General features: G+C 41.1%; 2 protein-coding genes across 3 annotated transcripts in view; one reads left to right on the forward strand and one right to left on the reverse strand.

The window, feature by feature from the left end:
- HSPBAP1 (HSPB1 associated protein 1) overlaps positions 1-19,693 on the reverse strand; it is a 69,875-nt gene extending 50,182 nt beyond the window's left edge. For both annotated transcript variants that reach the window (XM_060687912.2, XM_034422740.3), the window contains exon 1: positions 19,506-19,693. In XM_060687912.2, coding sequence (XP_060543895.2) covers positions 19,506-19,560 — 55 coding nt within the window. In that variant the 5' untranslated portion in view covers positions 19,561-19,693. The remainder of the gene's footprint in view (positions 1-19,505) is intronic.
- Positions 19,694-20,237: 544 nt separating this feature from the next.
- The window catches only part of SLC49A4 (solute carrier family 49 member 4), a 94,901-nt gene continuing 90,821 nt past the window's right edge, over positions 20,238-24,317 (forward strand). The window contains exon 1 of the mRNA XM_034422731.3: positions 20,238-20,743. Coding sequence (XP_034278622.2) covers positions 20,353-20,743 — 391 coding nt within the window. The 5' untranslated portion in view covers positions 20,238-20,352. The remainder of the gene's footprint in view (positions 20,744-24,317) is intronic.

The following is a 24,317-nucleotide window of genomic DNA, read 5'->3' on the forward strand; positions in this document are numbered from 1 at the left end:
ATTGGCCAAGATGCTTGTGATAAAGTGTACATCAAAGTCAATGAGGAAATTAATTTATCTCTTCTTCTCCAAATATTAGGCAGCTTATTGTCCCCTTGCTCTTAATTATTTCTCAGTTACATGCATTTATTTAGCCAACTGTATTATTTGATGACAAAATAATGGTAGGTTCCACAATAGAAGCAGCTAGGGTGTTCACGGTGGAACAGGGACGGGTGGTCAGGGAGGAGTATCAGACTGAGGAAAGTAGCAAGATTGTGTGGACAACTCTCAAATAAAGATATAAGAAACTCTGAAATAAGTGAAATATATTCCATTTTTCTATTGTCCTTCATCCATGGAATGGAAAAAAAATAGACATAACTTTTTTCTTGGGTGTGGTATCCATATTTTCAAAACAGAGGCTATATTTGCTGGTTCATGTGAAGAAAAATAATGACCATGAGCTTTTCTTCACTCATTGACAAGTGCTAAGACAATAGAGAGGGTATTATTTATTTTATTTATTTTGTCGCATTTCTATGCCGCCCAACACCCAAGAGACTCTGGGCGGTTTACAACCAAGACTAAAACAATGCGAACAATCCCATAAAAAATGTTAAAAGAAAAACATTAAAACATTAAAAATTTTAAAAACGTTAAAACACATGCACTCCAATTCGTGGCCAGGTCTCGCAAGATCATTATAACGAGGTCAACGGCCCCAGACCTGCCAAAAGAGCCAGGTCTTCACTGCTTTGCAGAAGGCCAATAGGGTGGGGGCGGTCTGGACCTCAGGAGGTAATTGGTTCCAGAGAGCCAGGGCGGCCACAGAGAAGGCCCTCCCCCGCAGGCCCGCCAGCCAACATTGTTTAGCTGACGGGATCCGGAGGAGACGGACTCTGTGGGATCTTACCAGTCACTGGGAGCTATATGGTAGAAGGCAGTCTCGAAGATAGCCTGGCCCTGAGCCATATAGGGCTTTAAAGGTAATGACCAACACCTTGAATTGCACCCAGAGACCAATAGGGAGCCAGTGCAGCTCGCAGAGAATTAGTGTAATGTGGGTGGATCTAGGCGCACCCACTATAACTCGTGCAACTGCATTCTGGACCAACTGTAGACTCCGAACACTTTTCAAGGGTAGCCCCATCTGTAAGGTATCTCTGTTCCTTACAAAATAAATTGTCTAGAACAGGCCTGTCAAATTGATGGCTCATGGGCTGGATGCATCATGTACAGGCCATGCTCATCCCAGATCCGCAAAGGCAAAAAACAGTGCAATCTGCCACGATACATCATGTGATGTGATTGAGTTTGACACCGGTGATTTAGAAGGGAAAAAAAGGATTATATCTCAACTGTAGAAGTGACAACATCTTGTTTGCACAATCAGGAAATAGGGCAATTGCCAAGGTAGTTATTTTGGAGTTACTCTTAGCCATTCTATCTCCATCTTCAATAAGGAGTGGAAACAGAAACAGAGAAGAAAGAAAAATGGGGTGGAAAAAATTAAATGAAGGAAGTATGGGATTAGCCAGCAGAATATCAACTGGTGTTTTAAGAGAGAGATATACCAAAAAGGGAGGCAGAAAACAAGGAAGCTGAGCATGGCTGAGTCATTGGCCGAACAGGTTCTTTTGTTTGTTTTATTTAATTTGGAGAGCACACTTGGTCCAGACTCTTCTCTCCATACCTCTTCTCTTTAGCCCTGCCTTAAAAAAGTAATTTTTTTTTAAAAGGTATACTTAATCACTCCATTTCTTCTTATCTTTCATTCACTCCTATCACTTCTCCCTCCCTTCTTTTCTCTATCAAAAGTGGTGGAAATGTTAGAAGAGTTGTGGAATTTGCCATGTGCTTCTTCTTTTTTTTTCCGCTACAGGACAAGAGAAATGCTGAATAAAAGTAGCTACTTGAACTGTTTTGATTGGGATAACACTCAGGTTCCTCCACCTTGGCTATGCACCGAACCAAATTCCTAACACAGTCACTACATTGAGAAGCAGATAGGCACCTCTGCTCACCTCAAAGAATAGAGTACAGTAGAGTAGAGTAGAGTAGAGTAGAGTAGAGTAGAGCAGAGTAGAGTAGAGTAGAGTAGAGTAGAGTAGAACAGAACAGAACAGAACAGAACAGAATTTTTGATTAGCCAAGTATGATTGGACACACAAGGAATTTGTCTTGGTGCATATGCTCTCAGTGTACATAAAAGAAAAGATGACACAGCATAAACACACACGCACACACACAAGGTACACAGGTTTGTATTCTAAGTATAACTTCCAGGAAATAAAGATAGCCAAGGAGCAAAGTACAGATAGTCCTCACTTATCAGTTCCAATTAGAACCAGCAACACCTTCACTAAGTGATGCAACAGTACTTGTAGAGTAATCACAGCCTCACAATGGGTAATCACAACCTCAAGAACAAAATCTTGCCTCCTTTCTTTGGATGGTAGTTTGATTGTGATGCTGTGGCCACCATCTGGTCTTTTTTTAATCTTCTTAGGCAGAAGAGAAACCTCCAGCAATTATTATAACATCATGGCATTTGGCTTGCCGTGACAACATTGCAGACCCTGTTTTCAACTCTGACGTTTTCCAGTTAAGAAAACTGAATCCCCTTGCTTTCTCCTGATCCCTGATCAATATTGAGAATTTGACAAACAACGCTCCCCATTCTAACAGCCATGCACCCATCTATGCAAAACAGATGCACCCAGATGATAGCATTCAATTTGGAACCTGGTTTGGCATTGCAGATTTAGCTTGACCAGACTGGAAAGCCGCCAAATCAGCTAGGGTCTGAATCTGAATCTTTTCTTTCATTTAATGTTACAAAAAATGAACAAGAAATAGAGCTTTCCAAAACTGCTTTTTCAGGAGGCAACTGGACTTTCTTGTTTTTGTCTTTGAAGATGTTGTCGAAGCACTTGGAGCATCAACGGGCCTCTAAAGGACCCTCTAAAAGGATGCAAATGACCAGCTGTCTGCAATCCTTCCATTCCCCACTATCTAGTCAGAGCTGAAGAAGCTTCTTGGATGAGAAGCGAAACGTCTTCAAAGAAAAAAGAAAAGAAAAAGAAAATCCAGTTGCCTCCTGAAAACGCACCTTTGGGACAACTGTCAGGAAATGATGATTACCTAACTTGTTGGGTTGGCAATATATAAACCATAAATATAGCTTTAAGACTGCTGTATTGCTGTATTTTTTTATTTTTAATTTATTTTGATTTATTAATACAGTATTGCATCATACTGTGTCCTGATTGGTTAGCTCTGTAGCCAATGTCCTTAAAAGGGAGCTAGAAACCTGGTTTGTTTCTCTTTGCTCCTTTTACTGACTCTTTACTGAACGTTACTGCTTTTTGCTGTGTTTTGATACTGTTTGCAAATACAGAAGAACTGATTATTGTATATGACTACAACGACTGGTAAGAAGACTTTGTTATTGGATAATCCCTGGACTATTGTTTAACCATCTACTGCTTTATCCATGTATGACCTGGACTGTTTATTGGACTGTGCCTTATTACTATTTCCTGAAAGTAAACACAACTCAATGTATCTCTGTGTTGGCTGTGTTATTCCTAACTACTCTCAATCGCTTTTCATGTGCACACCCTTGCTACTCAAGGGTTGCTCTGTGAATTCCTCAACAACAACCATGACCTGGATGACTGAGAATCTCTAGTATAGACTTTTAAGAAATAGAGAGCCAACTTGATGCAGTGATTAAGGCACTGGACTAAAAACTGGAAGAGTGTGAGTTCTAGTCCTCTCGCAGGCATAAAAACCAGCTGGATAGTTTTGGCTGGGTGATTTTCCCTCTCAACCAAACCCACCTCACAAGGTTATTGTTGTTGGGAAAACGAGCATTACACATGCTGCCTGAAGCTGTACAAAATAACAGCAAGATATAAAGCTATTTAATACTAATGGCTTCATGCACAAAAATTAAAGAGAGCTGTAGATAACATTTATAAAAAATTAATTAACAGTCAAATATAAGCAAAAGAAATTTTTGCTTATATAAAGAGCAGTATTTCCCAGTATTGAATGAAGTAGGGTTTATGTTTTGGAGTTCGTTGAAAAGGTTATGTTTACAGTATTTCTCTTATTTTTAAAAAATATGTTCTGAGACATTTTCCCAAAGTTTGGAAAAGCAGGAGTTCTTTATTTTTCTTTCCTTCCCTACATAGACTGGATGGGAGCAATGTGGGATATATCATACCTATTTCTCTAGGCATGCATCTTGCAAAATGAGGCTTAGGGCTGGAGCAAGGAAATTACGATGAATGAAAAATAGCAAAGGTGATTTTGTTTTCCACATAATTGGCACCAACGGCACAAAATGAGATAGGATGGGGAGAGGGGGAGATGATGGATGTGGAACAAACAATGGCAGGAGGCCATGAACTCTCAGTATTTTCGAGGTTCACACCTTCACAATTTCGCAGCCTTTCAGAAGACTGCTTTAATATTCTTGCTCCTGGGTATGAAGACCAACAAAGAACATTGAGCTCCAGGCTAGTCCTATGATCTATCATTTTAGCTTCCTTCCCCGAAGAGCTATGATTGGAAAGCCTCACTACTATAAAATAATTCATTGTTACTTGAAGGTAGGACCCCACTGCCTCCTTTCCCCTTTCCTCACTCTATGAGGATCTTAGAGGGATACACATATTGTGTAGAAACTCAAAGAGATGCCAACTGTTACAAAACCAGAGCCTGACACAAAGGTAGTTCTAAAGTTGGCCTTTTTGTAGGAGGAGCTGGCTTGAATTTAAGGTTTCCTCATGCACATTGTAGGGCTTATCACATTTTTCAGCTTTCAATTTCCAAACATTAGCTGTGCTCAAAAGTTGTGACATGCTTTGGGGATTGTAAAGATATTTTGATTGCTTCAATATAATTTAGATGTGCTTGGTAAGTAACAACATAATATCATAACTTTTAAACATTTTGTTTGTTTCATTTTGCTGCAGGGAATCCAAAATCAGTTGAGTGATGTTGGTAGGGGACAGAGGAAGTGCTTTGGGTTAGATAAAATGTCTCTTTTTTCTCTCTCTCTCACAACCCTTTCTCACTTTTAAAAATTATGGAGGACCCAAAAAGAACTTTTGTTTAAAATTAAAATTGGCACAGCTACTGCTTCTCAAGATTATTTGATGGAAATTCAACTGGCAAAACTTTTGATCTTGTGGACCTGAGAAAGTCTTGGAGGGCCTCAAGGTATCTAGGAGCACACTTTAAGAAACAGTGGCTTGGGCAATGATTGACAGAGTGACTGTCCCCGCACTCTCTGAAGCATTTGTCTTGCTTAGACCTCTGTCACATCCAGCCATCATATCAAGTGACCCAAATCCTAAGCACATACTTCATCTCTACAAATAGGGAGGCTTTTAAACAATTTCTGCAGTTTTTGCTTAAGTCTTCAAGAAACAATTGTATTTGACATTTACTGCAAGGTTTCCAAAAAATGTGGCTGATTGCATTTGCAAGACTATTTCATTACACAGAGAAACCAATCTATTTTTTGAAAAACCAAACTAGTTTTGTATGTAGAACTGCTTCTGATCAACTGATTTTTTTTTAAAAAAACCCTCAGCATCTTTATAGGGGTGTTGGAAGAAATGTCCTTCTGGGTTCATTTCTAAGTGGGGAGAAAGACACTGGAAACATGGTGGCTGCTTGGAAAGATGGTTTTAATGGTGGACAGGATCACATGCCTTGAAGATCTTGGGTGAAGAAAAAAAAGGGAAGAGTTGCTGAGAGTGCCTCAGTTTTATACCCTCTCTGGGCTTTTGAATTTGAGCTTGTATTCTGATTGGCTGTCCGACTCCCAGGGGGCGGGGGTCTTAGCTAACTTTGTAGGCTGTCTGTGTCTCAGGCTTGGTTGCACCTTGCTGGGTTATTGTTAGAAAAGTTTTTACTTTAGGTTGTAGAGGTCAATAAGATCTTGGAAGGTCCCAGCAGTTACAATTAAGCCAGATTTATTTTATCAAGAAAAACTTTGTTTATTTAAAATCAATAAACTATTTACATTTTAAATCACAGAACATTGTATCTTGGTCTTTATTTATTTCTGAAGTAAATGTGCCTAGAGAATAATCCCTTCTCCTATGTGTCTCCTATGTGCCTTCCATGTGTCTCCCAATATGTGTGTGGCTAAAGGGGGTTATATTTATAGGGTGGCTAAGCCACTCCCCCTTCAGTCTCTTAGACCAGTGGTCCCCAACCTTTTTATCGCCGCGGACCAATCAGCCTTTGATAATTTTACCGTGGCCCGCTGAGCGCGCGCAGGGGTGGGGGCTTTGGACCACACGTGCGTACCTGCGCAGGGCTCTCTTCCCTGGAGCCTTTGCGCATGGCCCAGGAGCTTTTGCGCACGGCCCAGGAGACTTTGCGCTGCAGCGTTCATGTCCCCCGGCCGCTGCGCGGCCCGGTGCCAGGTACTCCACGGCCAGGCACCGGTCCACGGACCGGGGGTTGGGGACCACTGTCTTAGACAAAATGGAGGGAAAGTATAAACACAAAACCATCCTTCCAGTATAGACAGTGTGGTTCAGTGGCACTGTTTCAGATAATTATCTGACAGTTATGTAATTTTCCCAGGTGCCATGTGGTGAGATGGGTAGAAGGCTAATCCTATCATGTTCTGAGGGCCATGTCTTAATCTCATCACCCTGGAGCTGAAGGGAGGGCAGGGAGTTGCAGGAAGCTGCTTTGTCTTTAAAAACATGTTTCTCCCTTTCTCATCCAGGGAAACACAATATTCTGTCTTTTTAATATTTCCCAGAATACTTCATTCTTCTAGGAGTGGGGTGGGTGCTAACTTCCTACAGAGGCAAGTTCAAATTGTTGGACTGCAAGTCTCCTAACTGTGACATTTCATCCTATTTGATACTCATAAATAGCCCTACTTCTCCTGTTGAGTTTTAAAACTTTAAGGGGAAAGGCAACATTATTCTTTCTGCTGGTCCTCCTCTTAACTTTTAGTGAAAGGACTAGCCTGCCAGGGAAGAATAGTTGCAAGCATCAACTATGTCACTTACCAGCTTGCACAGGGTAAATGTCTCTTGCTCCTGATGTGAAAACTGCTCAAACACAGTCATTTAGATAAGAACAGAAACAGCAGGAGCTTCTCCTAGCTGTTTCTACTCTTACCAAAGCTTTTGAAAAAGCAAAGCAAGGCCACATTTCTTTTTCCAGCTTCCTGTGCTTAACAGGGAGATGAGAGAAGGAACTTGGCAGAAAGGACAGAAACAGCAGGCATGGCTTTATTCATTTCCCCCCCTGTCCTTCTGCATAGTTTCTTGCAAATCATAAAAGCACTTGCTTTTTCTCATGTTCTCCAGCAATCATAGAACACTTGGGATTTTCCAGGTTTTTTTTTAACTGCAGTGCTTTTATTTTAAGAGTTTTGTGATAGTTTTCATCTGTGTCCTACCCTAAGATGGCTTTCCATTTTCAGCAATCAAAGGAGACTCAAGGGTTCCCCCCTGGGCTTTGACAGGGCAGGAGCATGTTTAGAAATATCTATCTAATCACCTTCAAATGCAATGGAAAATTGCCACAGATTATTTTGTATGCAGGAAATCTTTACTAGTGAAGTCAGTGCAATATACAAATTGTTTAACATGTAGGATTTGAAGAAAATGGCTTTCTTTCTTCATGAAATCTCACCTGAAACATTAGGGCTAATAAACCTGTGGAGCTCCACATACTGTTGAACTACTGTCTCAGAAGTCTCAGTAGACATTGGGATGCATGGGTTGTGGAAAGTTATAATTTTAGCAACATCAAGTGGGTCACACATTCTCCTTTTCACTGCATCCAAAACTAGCCACCATAGACCTCTTTTATGGAATATAAAAACCACAAATTCCTAAGTAGTTCTTAGGCAAACTGGCTACTATTAATTTACAATTAAGCAGATATTTTGGAAGAAATGTGTCTCTTGTACAAGCCTGCCTCTACTTAGAAAAGCCTCTTTCTTCCTTTCAGCTTTTGAAGCATCTCTAGTGAAAATTTAGGAGATGATCTTGACAGCTTTCCTCCGGCTCAGGAACTCTCCCAGGTCCAATCTGATGTCTACCAACAAGTGAAAATGTTTTTGTTCAGCCAAACCCTTGACCTCAGAAGCAGCTTTGTCCAACACTTGAATATTATTTTGTATTTTATTGCTGCTGGCAGTCTTGTACGTCATTATGTGGAAAACAACAGCTTTAAAAAACAAAATGCTGTGTTATTTTTTTATTTGTATACATTTTGTGGTCCTAATTGTAAAATATTCCTCTTCAAAAGTTCTGCTTGAGGCATCTTGCAGATACCCTGCTTACAATGGTTAGAATGGATTTCTGATCCCTAGCAAAGTCTTCATCTCTACAATGCTCAATAGTATAGCTCCCCACCCCCAACTTGTTTCCTTTCTTCCTTGATTATCTGGATGTATTATTCATTTCATGGGTTCTTGGTATGATCAGAGCTTGGTTATTTTCTTACTGGTATTTCGTTACCATAATTTATGATGTCATCTAGCTTGGTAATGAAATGTCCAAAAGAAAACAGCCAAGCTCAGAGAACATGAAGAACCCAACAGTTCATCCCTGAGTTACATACATTTTCTTTTATTGGATTAATTCATGGAATTATATTCTGATAATCAGTCTACAATATCAACAAAATGTCACCTATGTCATCAGACCATAAAAGGCATGCATATTTGGAGCAAGAGCGACTTCTGAATCCATTCCTTTCTCTCCCGGAGTCTTGCCCACAGGATAGATGATGCTGGACAATTCCTTGTGTTAAGGGGATTATTCCTTATCTACTCTTCTTATTATACTCTGATTTCTCTGGAAGCTAAATGAATGTAACAAGACAAATCAAAGTATCATCAAGGAGCAAAGTGAAAAAATGGGGCAATCTGCTGTGCCACACGATTTAGATTAGTTAGAAAGCAGGAAATCCAACGATTCTAGCTAATATAAAGCATGTGTCACAGCTGATCGTTGGAAATACCGGTTTGCCTGAAACAATAGCATTTTTTACTACCAGTTTGGGAGAACTGGTCTGAACCAGTAGCATTTCACCCCTGGATGGCATGTAATCAATCAATCAATCAGCTTCCACATTGACTTTGCTAGCAAGTCATTCTCAAACGAAGTTTATTCTTCCTAGATATTTTCTGTGCTCTTAAGTCCTGATGTGGCCTATGATGCAGTAAATATTCAATAACCTTTACTTTCAGTGGTTGGATTCTGTTCATTTAGCATTTTCATACAATGCTATACAAAGTTGTAAACTTTTGGTTCATGTTGTGTGAACTCAGCTGTTGTAGCTCATAAACCATGGCTAATTTTGTGGTGTAAGCCTATCCAACTGTGATATATTTATGGCAACCTATGGCTTAGTAATATATTAGCCTAGTCAATCAATTTCTTTCTTTTCTCTTCCACATAGTATGCCTCTCAATATAAAGCAATTATTTAATTCAACCCACTATTTGACCTTAATGAATATTCAGCACACTACTCTAGTGAAACTCTTTTTCCGCCTTCATTATTAGTATTATCTGTGAACAATGTTAAATCAAGAGAGTAGGAAGAGACACATCATTTTGATCTCTGTGTTTTCACCTTTTCATCGCATTATACTTTCTTTGGGAAATTAATTTTGATTCAGAAATGGGTGGGGAGGGACACAAAGCATCCTGAAAATACAAGATAAAACTATTAATAATTCTCAATTAATGGTTGAGAAATGTGCAGAACATGGAAAATTAAAGAATTTAGCACAGCAGGATTTTTGCAGGAAACTGGTCTCAAAGTTGTTAAGAAGTTAAATGTACTGTCAATTATTTTGAATAATTTAGCAAATTAGAAGAATTCATTTCATGCCAGGAGTTGTCTTCTTCCAGCATACCATGCTGATTAAATATAGGGTTTAACTGAGAGGTTTTAGAATCATTTTCCAAAGAAAGAATCTGTCTTATTAAAATAACAACCTATTTTTAGAGTAAGTGATATCCAGCTGTTTTTCTAACAAGCATATAATAATTTATCAAGATAACATCTTGGAGACTGGGGAATCAACTGTGAGATTAAAAAAGGAATCCACGCATTACTGTAAATTGTAAAAAGAAAGAATGAAATCTTGCATATGTCTGCTTTGTTAAACCCCACTGAGCTAAAATGAAAAGCATATTTCCTGTTGTAGGATTACCTAAGACTGTCATTGCTCACTTTCCTAGAAATAGGTTGCATTCACTTCAGTGGGATTACTTTTTAAAAAGACCTGTAACAGAGCTGCACTACAACAGAATTACTGATAATATGGTTAGGTAAAAGGCAAGTGCAGTCAGATGGTCAAGAAACTTATTTGCCGAAAGGATCATATCATACTAAGCAGCTCTTACTCCTGTAAATTCTATTCAATTGAGCTCTTCCCTTCTTTTCATTTTTGCCTACTGAGAGAGATGTACAATGTATAATACATTTGATGACTTTACGTAGCATTTCATCATTTGGCTTGCCACATGAGCAACCTGATTTTATGACCTTTTTTGCAAGGCTCATTAAGCAAATGCTGTGGTCATTAAACAAACCAATGGTTCGCTATGGATATAGTTTGGCCGAAAACTGGAAGGAAATGCCAGGTTTTGGTAAAACTATTGTAAGATGTAATCACATGACTCTGCCTTGCTGCTATAAACGGTTGTAAACGTGGCCCAGTTGCCAAGCATCCAAAGTGACTGCAAGCGGGGGTTCCTCAGGACTTTGAATCCTGGTCGTTAGTAAACCCCAGGTAAATCTCTTGGAACTTTGAATGGTCACTAAGCAACCACTCATAACTTGAGGACTACCTGTACAGAGAAAAAAATATATAACCATGAAGTATGTGATTTTGAAAGGAGTCTGTGGTCATTTAAATTTGGTTCAGTATTTATTATTATAATTTTATCCTGCCTTTTTAAATATACTTTTTGTCAACCCAAGATGGTGAACATACCTAATATTCCTGCCTTTTGTTTTCCCCACAACAACAGTCTTATGAGGTGGGTTGGTCTGAGAGAGAGGGACTGGCCCAAAATTACCTTATTGGCTCTCATGTCTAAGAGGCCTGGAACTCACAATGTCTTGGTTTTTACGCTATCGCCTGAACCTCTACACCAAACTGATTCTCAAATGTTTGATTAGTGTCAAACAGAAAACCAACTACTTGGTTCTCAACCACTTAAATATGCAATATTCTGCACATTATCATTAAGGTACATTCAATTTAATGAAATTTTCTTCTAAAGAAATATGCTTAAAATTAGACCTCATGTTGGTAGGTCTAATGAAGTAGCCATATTCCCTGTAATTTAAATCATACACACTTATCCATTTATTGTTCTCAGGAATATGATTAATCTAATTTTTACCATTATTTTCAAATGGAAAGTGTAGCCATTTAAGATGTACATTTCTTATAACTGTCAAATCATTTCTCTCCCACTGACTTTATTTATGCTTATAAAATTCATTAGAATAGAATAGAATAGAATAGAATAGAATAGAATAGAATAGAATAGAATAGAATAGAATAGAATTTTTTATTGGCCAAGTGTGATTGGACACACAACGAATTTGTCTTTTTATTAATGGATACACAAGAGTCTTATTTATCTAAATCTTCTTAATACTTAAAGGAGTTAAATTCCTTTTGTCTTCCTAGGTATGTACACATAGTTTTTTCATCAATAATATGAGAGCTATTTGCTTCTGCATTCTTTTTTTTTTTAACTTTCCAATCTAGTCTATACAGTAGACTAGCTCTGTAACTCTGATGGTCTGCCATCCGAATACAAATCAAGCACACCCCCATCCCTCTTACTTTATTTTTTATTTATTTATTTATAGTCTTATATGGTGCTCTAATCCAGGGGTGTCACACTCAAGGCCTGTGGGCTGAATCTAGCCTGTGGGGTGCTTAGATCTGGTCCATGGGGCTGCCCTGGAAACAGCAAAGGACCAGCCTGTGGTACCTCTGCCAGCGAAAACAGAGCTCGGGAGGCCCGTGTGGCCCTCCTGAGCTCCGTTTTCGACTGCAGCGGCTCCTCCAACCTTCTGCCAGCGAAAATGGAGCGGCCCTCCCAAGCTCCATTTTCATTGGCAGAGTGCTTGGGCTACCACAGGCGCCCCCAACACGAGTGATGTCAAGGTGGCCACGCCCACCCTGGCCTCATTCACCTGGCCCGCCAAGGCCAAACACAACCCTGATGAAGTCGAGTTTCACACCCCTGCTCTAATCAACACTAACTTGAGAAGCTTATGGAAGCCATTCTATGTATATTGGCCAAAACACAAATCACATTATAATATAAAGTACAGCACCGAAGATAAATGAAACTCTATATCTACTAAACTCCGGATTAAAGGAGGAAGCAGCCCATAACATTCTCCCACAACTTCAAGTTCTGTTGCAAAGCCAAATTCTGATGGCGCTCCTGAAAGCCACGAGAGTTAGGGTCATCTGGATCACAATGGGAATGCTATTCCAAAAATGAATATTTTTGAGTATTAATTGAGTATTAATTTGAAATGAGTATTAATTGAAAAGACTCACCTCTTTCACCTTGCTCCTGAAGATAACAATCTCTGAAGGGAAATGAAATGAGCCCTTCCATACAACAAGAAGAACTAATTAAGATAAGGCAGTCAGCCAAATATCCAGGTCTTTTACCATGAATGGCTTTAAAAGAGGTGGCCAACATCTCAAATTGCATCTGGAAGCCAAACAGTGACCAAAACAACTCTCAAGTACTAGTGTCAAATTAGCAGATTGTGAAGTGACCCCCTACTACATTTTAGACCAGCTGTAGTTTTAAGTTGTCTTCATGGTCAGCCCCATGTAAAATATTTTGTAATAGTCCAAACATTAGTGACTAAGGAATGAGTGACTGAGAACAATGTCTCCTACTTCAGGAAAAGTTGTACATTTCACACATAGCAAATGAAATTGTGAAAAGGCCCTCCTTGCCAATGCTCTTGTCATGGCTCCATGAGCAGGGCCTGAGAGCCAGGCCAGATCACACCCAGATCACAAATCAGTTTGACGCAAGAAAGTACAACCCCATACAATACTAAAAATGGAAATCTCAGGAATAGCATAGCTTTAACACACCAAAGAACTCTGTAGAAATAGAGCCTAAGCTTTTTCTTCACCATCTGAAACCTAACAGGTCCCAGATACTGAAACAGCATCTTGACTGCATTACCAATTAGACTGGAGTTTAAATATAAAGCTGGGTGTCCTCAGCACACTGAAGACTATTATGTTAGCCCCGTCAGATAGAACAGATTAAGTTACAAAATCTTGCAAGTATGAATGTGCTTCCTTTCCTCCCTTTTTAATTCCATTAAAAGGAGTGAGTGGGTGGGTATCCGAGACCTTTACACAAACTACTTTCTTGGCTTGGGCTCAAGTTTCCTTTATCTAATCACTGTCTTGGTAATGGAACTTCTCTCTGTCCTTGAAGGCCATCCCCTTCATTCACTACATATAATTCTGTATTAGCAGGTGATCTCCCCAAGCGGTATTATGTAGATGTTGAAGAAGAATGAAGAGAATGCTGATCCCAGTAGCACCCCATATTCCAGAGGTTATGGACCCATCTTTTGCCTCCTGACCATCACTGACAAGAACCCTTCAGGAAGGAGGAGAACCACTCTAGTAAGATGATTCCAGTCCCACCCCTTGTCTTTTATGATCAGCAAACTTTGACTAGGTACTAGCACCTAGTTGGACTACAGAAGACACAACAGCACAGCAGCTCAAATCCAAGACAAAAAAAGCCAAAGCTCTGGTGTCAACCATGAATAGTGAACTTTCCGAGAATGTTCTCTCTTCGATTGCTATAAAGTACAATTTTTAATTAAATGCAGCATTATCAAGAGGGCATTCCAACTCAATCTTAATGACCAAGCTGAGGCCTAAAAGAAAAAACTAATCAGGTCATCTATCCAACTCCAAATCTGAAGGAACAAAAGTTGGTTCATTTAGGATAATAGCAGTCACTGCAGTTTATTTAGAAGAGATGTGATACAGAGTTACACTTTTAACAACCCTGTCATGGCATTCCATATCACCTTCAGCTTCTGGTCAGACTTAGAGGCAATCCATATAAAGCATATTTACAAATACTACCAACTTGAGGTCATCATTTCTGTGGATCAATATGTATACCCTTATGCAAAGTTACCGTATTTTTCAGAGTATAAGATGCACCAGAGTATAAGACGCACCTTAGTTTTTTGGGAGGAAAATAAGAAAAAAGCTGATTGGTGGGTGGATCGGCCTCCCGGAATACCCCCAATCAGCTATTCCCAGAGGTGAATTTTAGCAACAGGTTCCTTGGTTATTAGCTCTGTGCCTTTTTTTTTTTTTTTGGCTTTTTTTTCCTGCCTCTGAAACTTCTGAAACAGAGCTTCAAAAAAAAAAAAAAAAAAAAAAAAGCCTCTGAAGCTCTGTTTGGGGGCTTCTTTTCTGAAGCTTCTTTTCAGCCTCTGAAACCTTCATTTGAGAAGCTGGGCGAGGCTACATTTGGAGTATAAGATGCACCCAGATTTTCACCCTCTTTTTTTTGGGGGGGGGTGGAAAGGTGTGTCTTATACTTCAAAAAATATGGTACCTGAGCCAGCCAGAAAGGGACAAACATTCCTCATCAAAAACACCTGGGTTTTCATTGAAAGCAACAGATCAGGAAGATCTCCAAATGGCATTTGTAGTCCATAGTAGACAATGTCCCTAACTCCCAAGAAAGAGGAAGTCGTATTCATAGTTTCATAATCAGCATAATCCACCATTGCATCTATTTATTTTCCATGATTCCTACACAACTTCTCTCAATTCTGAAAATCTGGTTATTGTGAGCATAGTAATATCACTGTACTCCAAGCCCTCTCCATTCATTCCTGTCCTTTATATAGATTTTATATAGACTAGAATCCTTCAATATCCCACAGTTTAAATGCCATAATCAGTATAATATAATCAGCCAATGTTATTATTTTAACATGCTGCTCCACCTGTATCATATTTTACCTCCCTATTTATAGGAAGGCCTAAAAAGCAATAGCACTTAGACTTATATACCGCTTCATAGTGCTTTTACAGCCCTCTCTAAGCAATTTATAGAGTCAGCATATTGCCCCCAACAATCTGGGTCCTGAAAGATATTGCAAGCAGACTAAAGAAATTAATTTACTTCCATGAACACAATGGAGTGAAAAATTGGAAGGGTAACAATGCCACAACTAAGAACAAATGAAATTAGCATGTTTACAAATGAATTTGTCCTGAGAGTGAAAGAAAGCTATCAACTGGCGGCAAGAAGAAATTAATTTGGCTTCTATCAATTTATCAACAGTGCCATTCTTTCCCTTTAACTAATTTTGATGACAATATAGCCTAGAAAAATCCCATTGAGTGCTACACTCTGTTAAATTAATTGGGGAGGAAAAGTCAGACCACTGCAGAAATATCCAAATACCGGCCATGGCACTACAAAGCAAAGCAATTTAAAATGTTCTAATTACACTTTATTATTTCAGTTATGATTATAATTACAGGTAAACACAAATAACATTAAATATCTATGCTGAAATATAAATTTTATTTTAAGACATTTAATCTAGTTATTTGTCTTATTCTTAATATTTCTGCACTCCTATTTGTAGGCATGAAAGATGCATGGAATTGATCACTGTCCTTCCTTCCATTTATTTCTTACCTTTTATTCCCTATTTTTCCCTACAGCAACACATTGGAGTAGGCTAGGCAACATCATGCTTTTCTCTTCATCCTTTCAATCATGTCTGATTCTCAGAGACTGCTAGGTCCTTGCAGTTTTCTTGACAATATTTTTCAGAATTGATTTGCCATTGCCTCCTTCCTAGAGCTGAGAGAAAGTGACTGGCCCAAAGGCACCCAGTTGGCTTTATGTCTAAGCTGAGACTCCAGGTTTCTAGCTTGATGCCTGTTCTGTCCCCGTACCACGCACACACCCAACCAGCCAGCCGAGGGTTAAATAAACTCTTCAAACACACAACGTCAGTGATAAGGAACTTGGCAGCAACTCCGTGGCTGCCTGCCAAGAGCTTTTACTCCGATAACACAGACAAAAATACACACAGTTTGAATAGTCCAGTTTGTAATTAAATCCACGGCAAATAGGTGTTGTGTCTGAAGGTGCAAGTGCCTCGCCAGAGATTAGCTTTGTCCGTCACAGAGTCTGAATGGCCACCACACTCCCTTTTATAGCCTGTCGGGTGTGGTCCAGTGATTCAGCTTAATCTCTGGCACGCCTCCTTTTCTGCTGCTCACGCTTGTCTCTCTGACGCTGGCGTGGGTCCAACCACAATGTTTCTTCGTCACTATCCGACGGCTCGGAAACACCTGGCTCCTGGCCAATCTCTTCCCCTTCGGGAGACACCTGAGGCATTGCCAGAGAGGAGGGTCCTGGAGAGGGAGGCCTGGCCATCTCCTCTCCTTCATGTTCGGAGCCTTCTTCCTCCGATAAGATAGGCTCGGAGGACGGAGCCACAACAATGCCTTGATGCCTTAACCACTACACCAGAGTTCCCCAACCTTTCTGGCTTTGCGGACTGGCGAGATGGGGTGGAGGACATAGTTCCGTGCGAGTGGCTGGCAAATGGTGCACACTTGTCCGCTGCTCACACAAGTGGGGATGCATGCATGTGCATGCTTGCCCACTTCTGTAGCCCGGTTCTAAATGGCTCACGGCCCAATAGTGGGCCACGATTTGGAGGATGGGGACCCCGTCCTACACCAGAATGTTAAGAGGAATTAAACCATGATGCTGTATGTGTATGCCAAAGACCAGAGAAGATCAAAATATGTTTGATAGGTAAAATACCAAGAGTCAAGATACAAACTTCCAGGAACAAAAAGTGTCCAAAAACTATAACCATCTCTAAATTCTAAACTGCAACAACATTCCATGACAAAATTGTTGAAAACCAATTGGTACATTTAGGTTACAGATCAGCAGAGAAAAGAAGCTCTGAAAAAGTGTGTAAAGTGCAGGAAATCCTATTTTCCATACTAATTCATTTGCTGTTTTTTGCCTGCTTCTTCTCTAATTGTCATTTCCACATTGGGAAATCTTTCTGGAATTAAGAAGTTACAAGGCAACTTTTCATAATTGTCTGATTACTGTACTAACTTCTCTGTTAATGTTCCCTGGTTGGGGAAATCATTTGATGAGCAATGCAAACTATACCTCTGATTTGTACAAGGCTTGAACGATCTCGCTTTGCATGTAATGCGTCTATCTCATATATTAGTTTCACCTTTTAAGTTGCATTACTGACATAAATGAACTTTTGCACGATATTCTAATTTTTCGAGTTTCACCTGTATATTCTTGGTTTAGTAAACTATATGCTTTACATTCAAAATAACTTAAGATGCAATACCTGACATCCGACATATTGTACAATGTTTCAGGATTCTTAATCCTGCTATGAGATGGATTAGAAAATACTGTGCTAGATAGACTAAAAATCTGATGTATCCACAATAGCTTAATTCTTGATTTAACATTTATATCTGAGATCACCTGCTTCAGGTGTAATCTGTGAGAGAAGGTATTTTAGCAATCCCTTTTCCACAAGGATGTTTTCATCAGGGACCCTGAGGATAAAGCTTTTTGACGTACCCTCCTCTGGAACAATCTCAGCAGGGATGTAACCTCTTTCCTATTCTATTTTTCTGAGCAGTGAAGACTTTGCTTTTCTGTATCACTTAGGGGATTTAATGGAAGGATTACTCTATTCCCCAGGATGTAAGCATTAGAAAGAGAGATAAGGTTGTGTTAGTTATGTTTTTAAATTATTATTGGTTGCATTATAATAGTTTAGCCTTAAATAACTCTATTCAGGAATTGTATACTGCTCAGAGTCTTCTGACTGCAATAGTATGGAAGCCTGGGTAAATATTATTTCAGCATTGTCAGTTCACTAAACTGCCATCAGTATTTGAGATACAAAATACTCAAACAATTTTGAAGGTAAAGAATGTCTGAGTTAAAAACAGAGTAGCTATATAAAGAGTATATTCAAGTTTCCATTCTGCTTGAGTGAAACCTCAACACACCTCTTCTGAAGAACAGAAAATACAAAAAACAATACCAAAAAACAAAACAAAAACCCAAACCCAAACCATCAAGTGTAATTTGTGGAAGTGAAAAGTGCATGTTTTTAGCACTGTGTTTGAAAAATAAAAATAGCTTGACAGCTACATCAACTTTTAGGTGAAAGGAAACAATACAGAAGAACCTGATATCCAAAGCAAGGCCTAATAGTTTTCTTTATTCCTAATTGATCACTGGGTTGGCAATGGATGAATTACGCTAATGCAATTGACAAACATGAATTGATTGGAGAATGTGCATGCAACCAATTACTGTCTTGGTTCAAGCTATCATGTTCATAATACTTTATTAAACTTGTATGCTGCCTGATTCCAATGGCTATGCATGGCTCACAACAATCAAATAAAATACAATAAAACCAATAAAATATAGCAAGTGCAATAGACCAGATGGAAGGAAGTGAGGAGTCTCCCTCTCCCTCACAGCCTGGGTGAAGATGAACAAAAATGGGTTGGTTTAAATTGGTGAGTGAATCCAGCTAATTGCATATTCAAACAAGTTACATATCTGAGTCTAGCCTTATATACGTTTACCAGATTTCATAGGGAATATATCCAATGAAAAGCATCTATAGTTGGACTTTTAACATTTTAGTCTCCAAACATTTGGTAACATCTAATAACAGAAATCATATTTAAGGGACTGACCATTCTTCACTTGGAGATACTTTATATTAAGTGACTGTGAATATCCTCATTGTGCAGTATGGTATGATGTACATGTACATCGAGCAGAACTGGAATCAGTTCTCTTGAAACTCATTGTATTGGTTATACAATGTATTTGTTATACAATGTTATTGTATTTGTTATATATTGAAACAGATCTTTTATTTGTTCCGGCTAAGCAGGACGTTTTGTAAGTTTTAAGATGTGAGGATTTTCTAGAGGTTTATGATTGTTTAAAAGCTGTCACATTTTCACTTTGGGATTATTTTAGCAATAAATAGCACCTTGGGTGGGTGGGGGGGTGGATGGATACACGGATGGGTGGATAAATCCTGAGCATATTTTCTAGAGCTGTGACTACTTCCGCTTCAATGTAAAAAGGAGCGCGGGAGAACGCAGCGATTGGCAGCAATTCCTTAAAGCAGCTCAGTCGTTCTCCATGTCATTCACGAGTCAGAAAGAAGTGACTGAAGTAACGAGCCCTGTAAATTTGACAGGACAGGAAAAACCGGTTCGTCAAAACGGGTCCTGTGTCATCATTTAATCAATCCTCCTTATTTTTACGTGTCTCGGCGAAGTTCTACAAACAGGACTTAACACGGCAAGGCAGGCAGGGCAGATGTACCTACCAGCATGCAATGGCTCCAAAGCGGCCACCTCCGTGGCCACCGCTTCGCTCTCCATCCCTAGTCCGAGAGAGAGAGAAAGAGGCTGCTCCCAGTTCCTCCTCCTCCTCCTCCTCGGCTCACCCTTTCACCGTCACCGGCCAGCCCTTCCTCTATCCGCGATCATGTGAGGGATCATTTGAGCCGAATCACGTGGCTTTGTTTTCAAGTTCGCATCCCGGAGGCTGCACAGACTTGGCTCTTCTTGGGAACCGGCGCGGGTTTATTGTTCCGTTGCCTTTGGTCCACTTGGACCATGAAAAGCACTCCCGAGCAATTTTTCCTCTTTTCACCTTCCTTATTGTCGCCGAAGAGTATTAATATAACTGGCTTTCCCCCAGTCCCAGCCAAGATTAAAACTCCCGCGCTGGCAACTGATATTTGGCTACAACTAAGCGAATATCCAGCTTTTTCTTTGTAATTAGCCGGTTTTCGTGGACTGGCTCCCACTTCTCCCGTGGAAAGGCTAAAGTACTCTCTGCTCCGACTTGGGGGGGGGGGTTGTCTCCCGTTCTGTGGGACGACATTGCCCTCTGTCCCTAAGCACCCCGGTTGGGGAGAGGGACAGCTGTAACCCCGTTTATCTGGAAAGCCCCAAACAACCAGGCATCCCCTTCTTTGCTCTTGCCATCCCGGCTTCAGCGGGGAAGCGCCTTGGCGAGGCCCGCCTGCCTCGCGCATGCGGCTGGCCAGGTTGCCTCCTAGCCCGGGCGGGGTTTGCTTACATCGCTGCCGCCGCCGCGGTTGGGTAACACTTGGATAGCAAGCAGCCGGTCACAGGCAGGTGGGGACTGCCTCCGCCTCACCGGCGATGGGCGCAGCCTGGAGCAGCCCCGAGGAGAGGGAGCCCCTCTTGCCCCCTGCGCCGCCCGCCGGACCGCCGCCGTTTGCTCAGCATGGCCAGTCCTATCGGGTGGCCGCGGCGGCGGCGGAGTCGCGGGGCAGAGGGACGCCTCCGACGGGACCCCTGCCTCGCCTGGCGCCGGTGCCGGGCCGCGTGTACGGGCGGCGCTGGCTGGTGCTGCTGCTCTTCTCGCTGCTGGGCTTCTTGCAGGGCCTGGTGTGGAATACGTGGGGCCCTATTCAGAACTCGGCCCGCCAGGCCTTCGGCTTCTCCAGCTTGGATATCGCCTTGCTGGTCTTCTGGGGGCCCATCGGCTTCGTGCCCTGCTTCGCCTTCATGTGGCTGATGGACAAGAAGGGTGAGGAAGGGGAGGGAAGGGCAAGGGAGGCTGTGCCGGGAGCCGCCGTCCCCAGAGACGGGAAAGGCTCCTTCCATGAAAGCAGACCGGCCCAACTGGGTGCCTTTGGGATGTGTTGAGTGGCAACGCCTGGCATCCTCAGCCAGCCTCTTGGGGCGGTGGGAGATTTATTTTATTTTATTTGCTTTTTTGACAGCTGCAGCACATTCCTGGCTCATATTTAAGGAATTGTCCACTAGGACTCCAAGATCCCTCTCATAGTTATTACTCTTGAGCCAGGTATCACGTATGCTATACCTGTGCATTTGGTTTTCTTGCCTAAATGTAGAACCTTACTTTTTTCACCGTTGAATTTCATTTTGTTAGATAGGCCCCAATGTTCAAGATCGGTCAAGATCTTTTTGTATCGTAAGCCTAATTTCTGGAATGTTGGCTATTCCTGCCAGTTTGGTGTCGCTGCAAATTTGATGAGTTCCCCATCTATCCCCTCATCCAAATCATTGATGAAGATATAGAAGACTTCTGGACCTAAAACAAAGCCTTGGGGTACCCCACTGCATTCTTCCCTCTGTATAGATGCTGTTCCATCGAGGACTACACATTGAGTGTGGTTGGTCAGCCAGTTACAAATTCATCTGGTGGTGATGCTGTCTAACCCACATTTTTCTATTTTATCAAGTAGTAGGTTGTGGTCTACTTTATCAAATGCCTTACTGAAGTCCAAGTAAATTATATCCACAGCATTTCTCTGGTCCGCTAATGTTGTCACTTTTATCAAAAAATATAATAAGATTTTCCTGGCATGATCTGTTTTTGACAAACCCATGTTGATTTTTGGTTATGATTGTGGTCTGAAATATCGGGAAAGTTGGGCTGCTTTCCTGGAAGAAAGCATTTCCTCCCTGGAGCTTTGACCATCCAATTCAAAAGATCTGGAGAAAAGAATGCTTGATAGCCTTAATTACCTGACTTCCATTCCTTGGGGTGGGTAGATATTTATGAATCTAGAACCTGTGTATTGTTTCCCTGGCATTCCTTCAATTTCTCTTGTGAGGTGTTACATCTGAAAAAAGAACTTTCATGTAAATAAATGTCTAGCATTTGAAACATTTATTAAATTTGGCCCTTTCTCTATGGACTACTGTATACCCAGGGCAGCTTGCAGCATCCAAAAATGCAAATTATATCATCTAAAAATAAAAACACTACAATTAAGATCAGAACTGAACTTATAATTCATATAATCAAAATCAGTCCAGGTCAAATTAAAGACCAGAGACTGGGTTTTGTCTGTCACTGTATCTTACTGGGAGAGTAGGGGCCAAAGACACTATCTTGCTGAAGGGAATCCAAAGTCTGGGAACCACATTGGAGAAAACTTTCTCTGCTGGGCTAGATAGCTAAGCTACCCCCTTACTTTTGGGAACATCTTCGGAAGGACCTTTCCAACTGATCTGAGTTACCATACAGGTTCATAGTAAAAGAAATCATATAGGCCAGTGTTGGAGAACCAAGTGCCAAAATGGAAGTGTGCGTGTGTGTCAGAAACCGGAAGACTAGCTGACCGGAACGCATGCGCATGCCGGGAAGATGATCTTCCGGTTTCCGGCACACGCAGGCACACTGGTCAGCTTGTCTTCGCGCGCATGCACTCCAGAAACCGGAAAACCTGGTGGCTGGTGTGCGTGCTGGAAACCAGAAGATTATCTTCCCTGCGTGTGCATGCATACTGGGTGACTGCTCTTCCGGTTTCCGGCACTCCTACGCATGTGAACACCAGCTGCCCGGAACGCCGGAACCCAGAAGAGCATCGGGCAACAGCTCATGTGCCCGGAAAGATGGCTCTGCATGCCACTTCTGGCACGCATGCCATAGGTTCGCCATCATGGATATAGGCCATAGATAGGCTCTAGATAGACCATATACTTTTTAGGGCTTTACTTTGTTCCTAAGCATTCATCAATCGGTCCATATCTTTTGGGACATGCATCAAATAATCCATTATTTTCTTGCTGAATTTTTTTTAAGTGGGGAAAAAAAGGGCCATATTAATGTTTCACCCACCTACCCACCATGCTGCAAAGGAAAAGGACAAATGGACTGAAACAAATGCTACTTTTTACAGCTGCCTGTCTGCTACTTGCTTCTCTAAGTGGAGAATGGGATAACAATGGAGTTCGAAAAGGCTGCTGCTACTGTCTCTGCTGGCTGAATAAAAATTGTTAAAGTTGTCATATGAACGTGGTGCTATGGGCCCGGTGTCGTCTGTTGCCTTCCTGTTGTCTTAGCAAACCCAGATCCTGTGTATGCATTTTAAGAAGGCAATGAGGGAAAGAAAGAAGTCATGCTAATATTGTCATTTATGTATCTGAAAAGCATGATCTCCAGTTTTCTGCCCTCTTGTAGCCTATGCTGAACCTAGTTTGATTATCCCTCTGGTAGGAGAAAGAATGGCAAGTGAATGGAAGTAGTCATTCTTGGTTATTAGATATTGAAATGTTGATCTTTCTGACCAAGCCAAGCTATGCAGCCCCTTCCTCTTCAGGCAGCCTTCCCTTAACCTGTTAGCTTAGACCAGGGGTCAGCAACCTGCAGCTCCAGAGGCGCATGCGGCTCTTTGGGCCCTCTGCTGTGGCTTCCTGTCAGGTGATCGCATCGCTGGCTGGCCCCACCCATCACCCTCCCCTCCCAGTCAGTCCTCACCTGGCCTGAGAAGGTAATGGTGGGGGATGGAGAAATGGCCAGGGCAGAGACAGAGATACAGAGAGAGGGGGAGAGAGGGAGACATAGAGAGATACAGGGAGAGGAGGGAGGGAGGGAGGGAGGGAGGAGAGATATGTCAAAAGGATTTTGTGGTTCCCGGTGTTTTTTAACAACTGGTTTTCTGCCCTAATGATCGGCTGGGTAGGCGTGGCTAGGGGGGGTTAATATGACTGGTGGAAGTGCGTGACATCGAGTTGGCCATGCCCACCAGGTTTTGTGGCTCCCGGTGTTTTCTCTGGGAAAGGGGGCCAAATGGCTCTTTGAGTATTTAAGGTTGCAGACCCCTGGCTTAGACAATAGTGTGATTGCCTTCCGGTTGCTAGGTAAGCATCACTGAAAGGAAGTAAGGGAATGAACTGGATTGATTGCTAACCTTTATGGTCAAATATTGTTGTTAAGACTGATTATACAGAGGAATATTTATTAACTAAAATAGTTTTTCATCCAGAATAAGATTATTGAAAAGAGACAATGAGAGGAAAAAGTAATAATGTCTTGTCCACCAGTGACAAATACTTTGTCTGCAGAGGTGTTTAAAAATATTTATATATGGCCTTCTCTTTAACAACTACATTTTAAAACTAAAATGTACAAAATGTACAAAACTACATTTAAAACAACTTAGCTATTCAGATTATTGTTTTTTTTTAACTGTTATACAGTATCTGAATACTATATCAAAGTAAAATGTAAAAACTGGGTTGTGTGAGCTATTTTCTTGTAGCTAAATGGCATAAAAGGATGCAATGTGTTGACCTGTGGTTGCCTCTTGTTCTGTATAACATTTTGTGTATATGTTATGATGCTCACA

The sequence above is a fragment of the Pantherophis guttatus genome, chromosome 1 (assembly GCF_059756535.1).
Source record: "Pantherophis guttatus breed Tessera chromosome 1, ASM5975653v1, whole genome shotgun sequence".
Lineage (NCBI taxonomy): Eukaryota > Metazoa > Chordata > Lepidosauria > Squamata > Colubridae > Pantherophis > Pantherophis guttatus.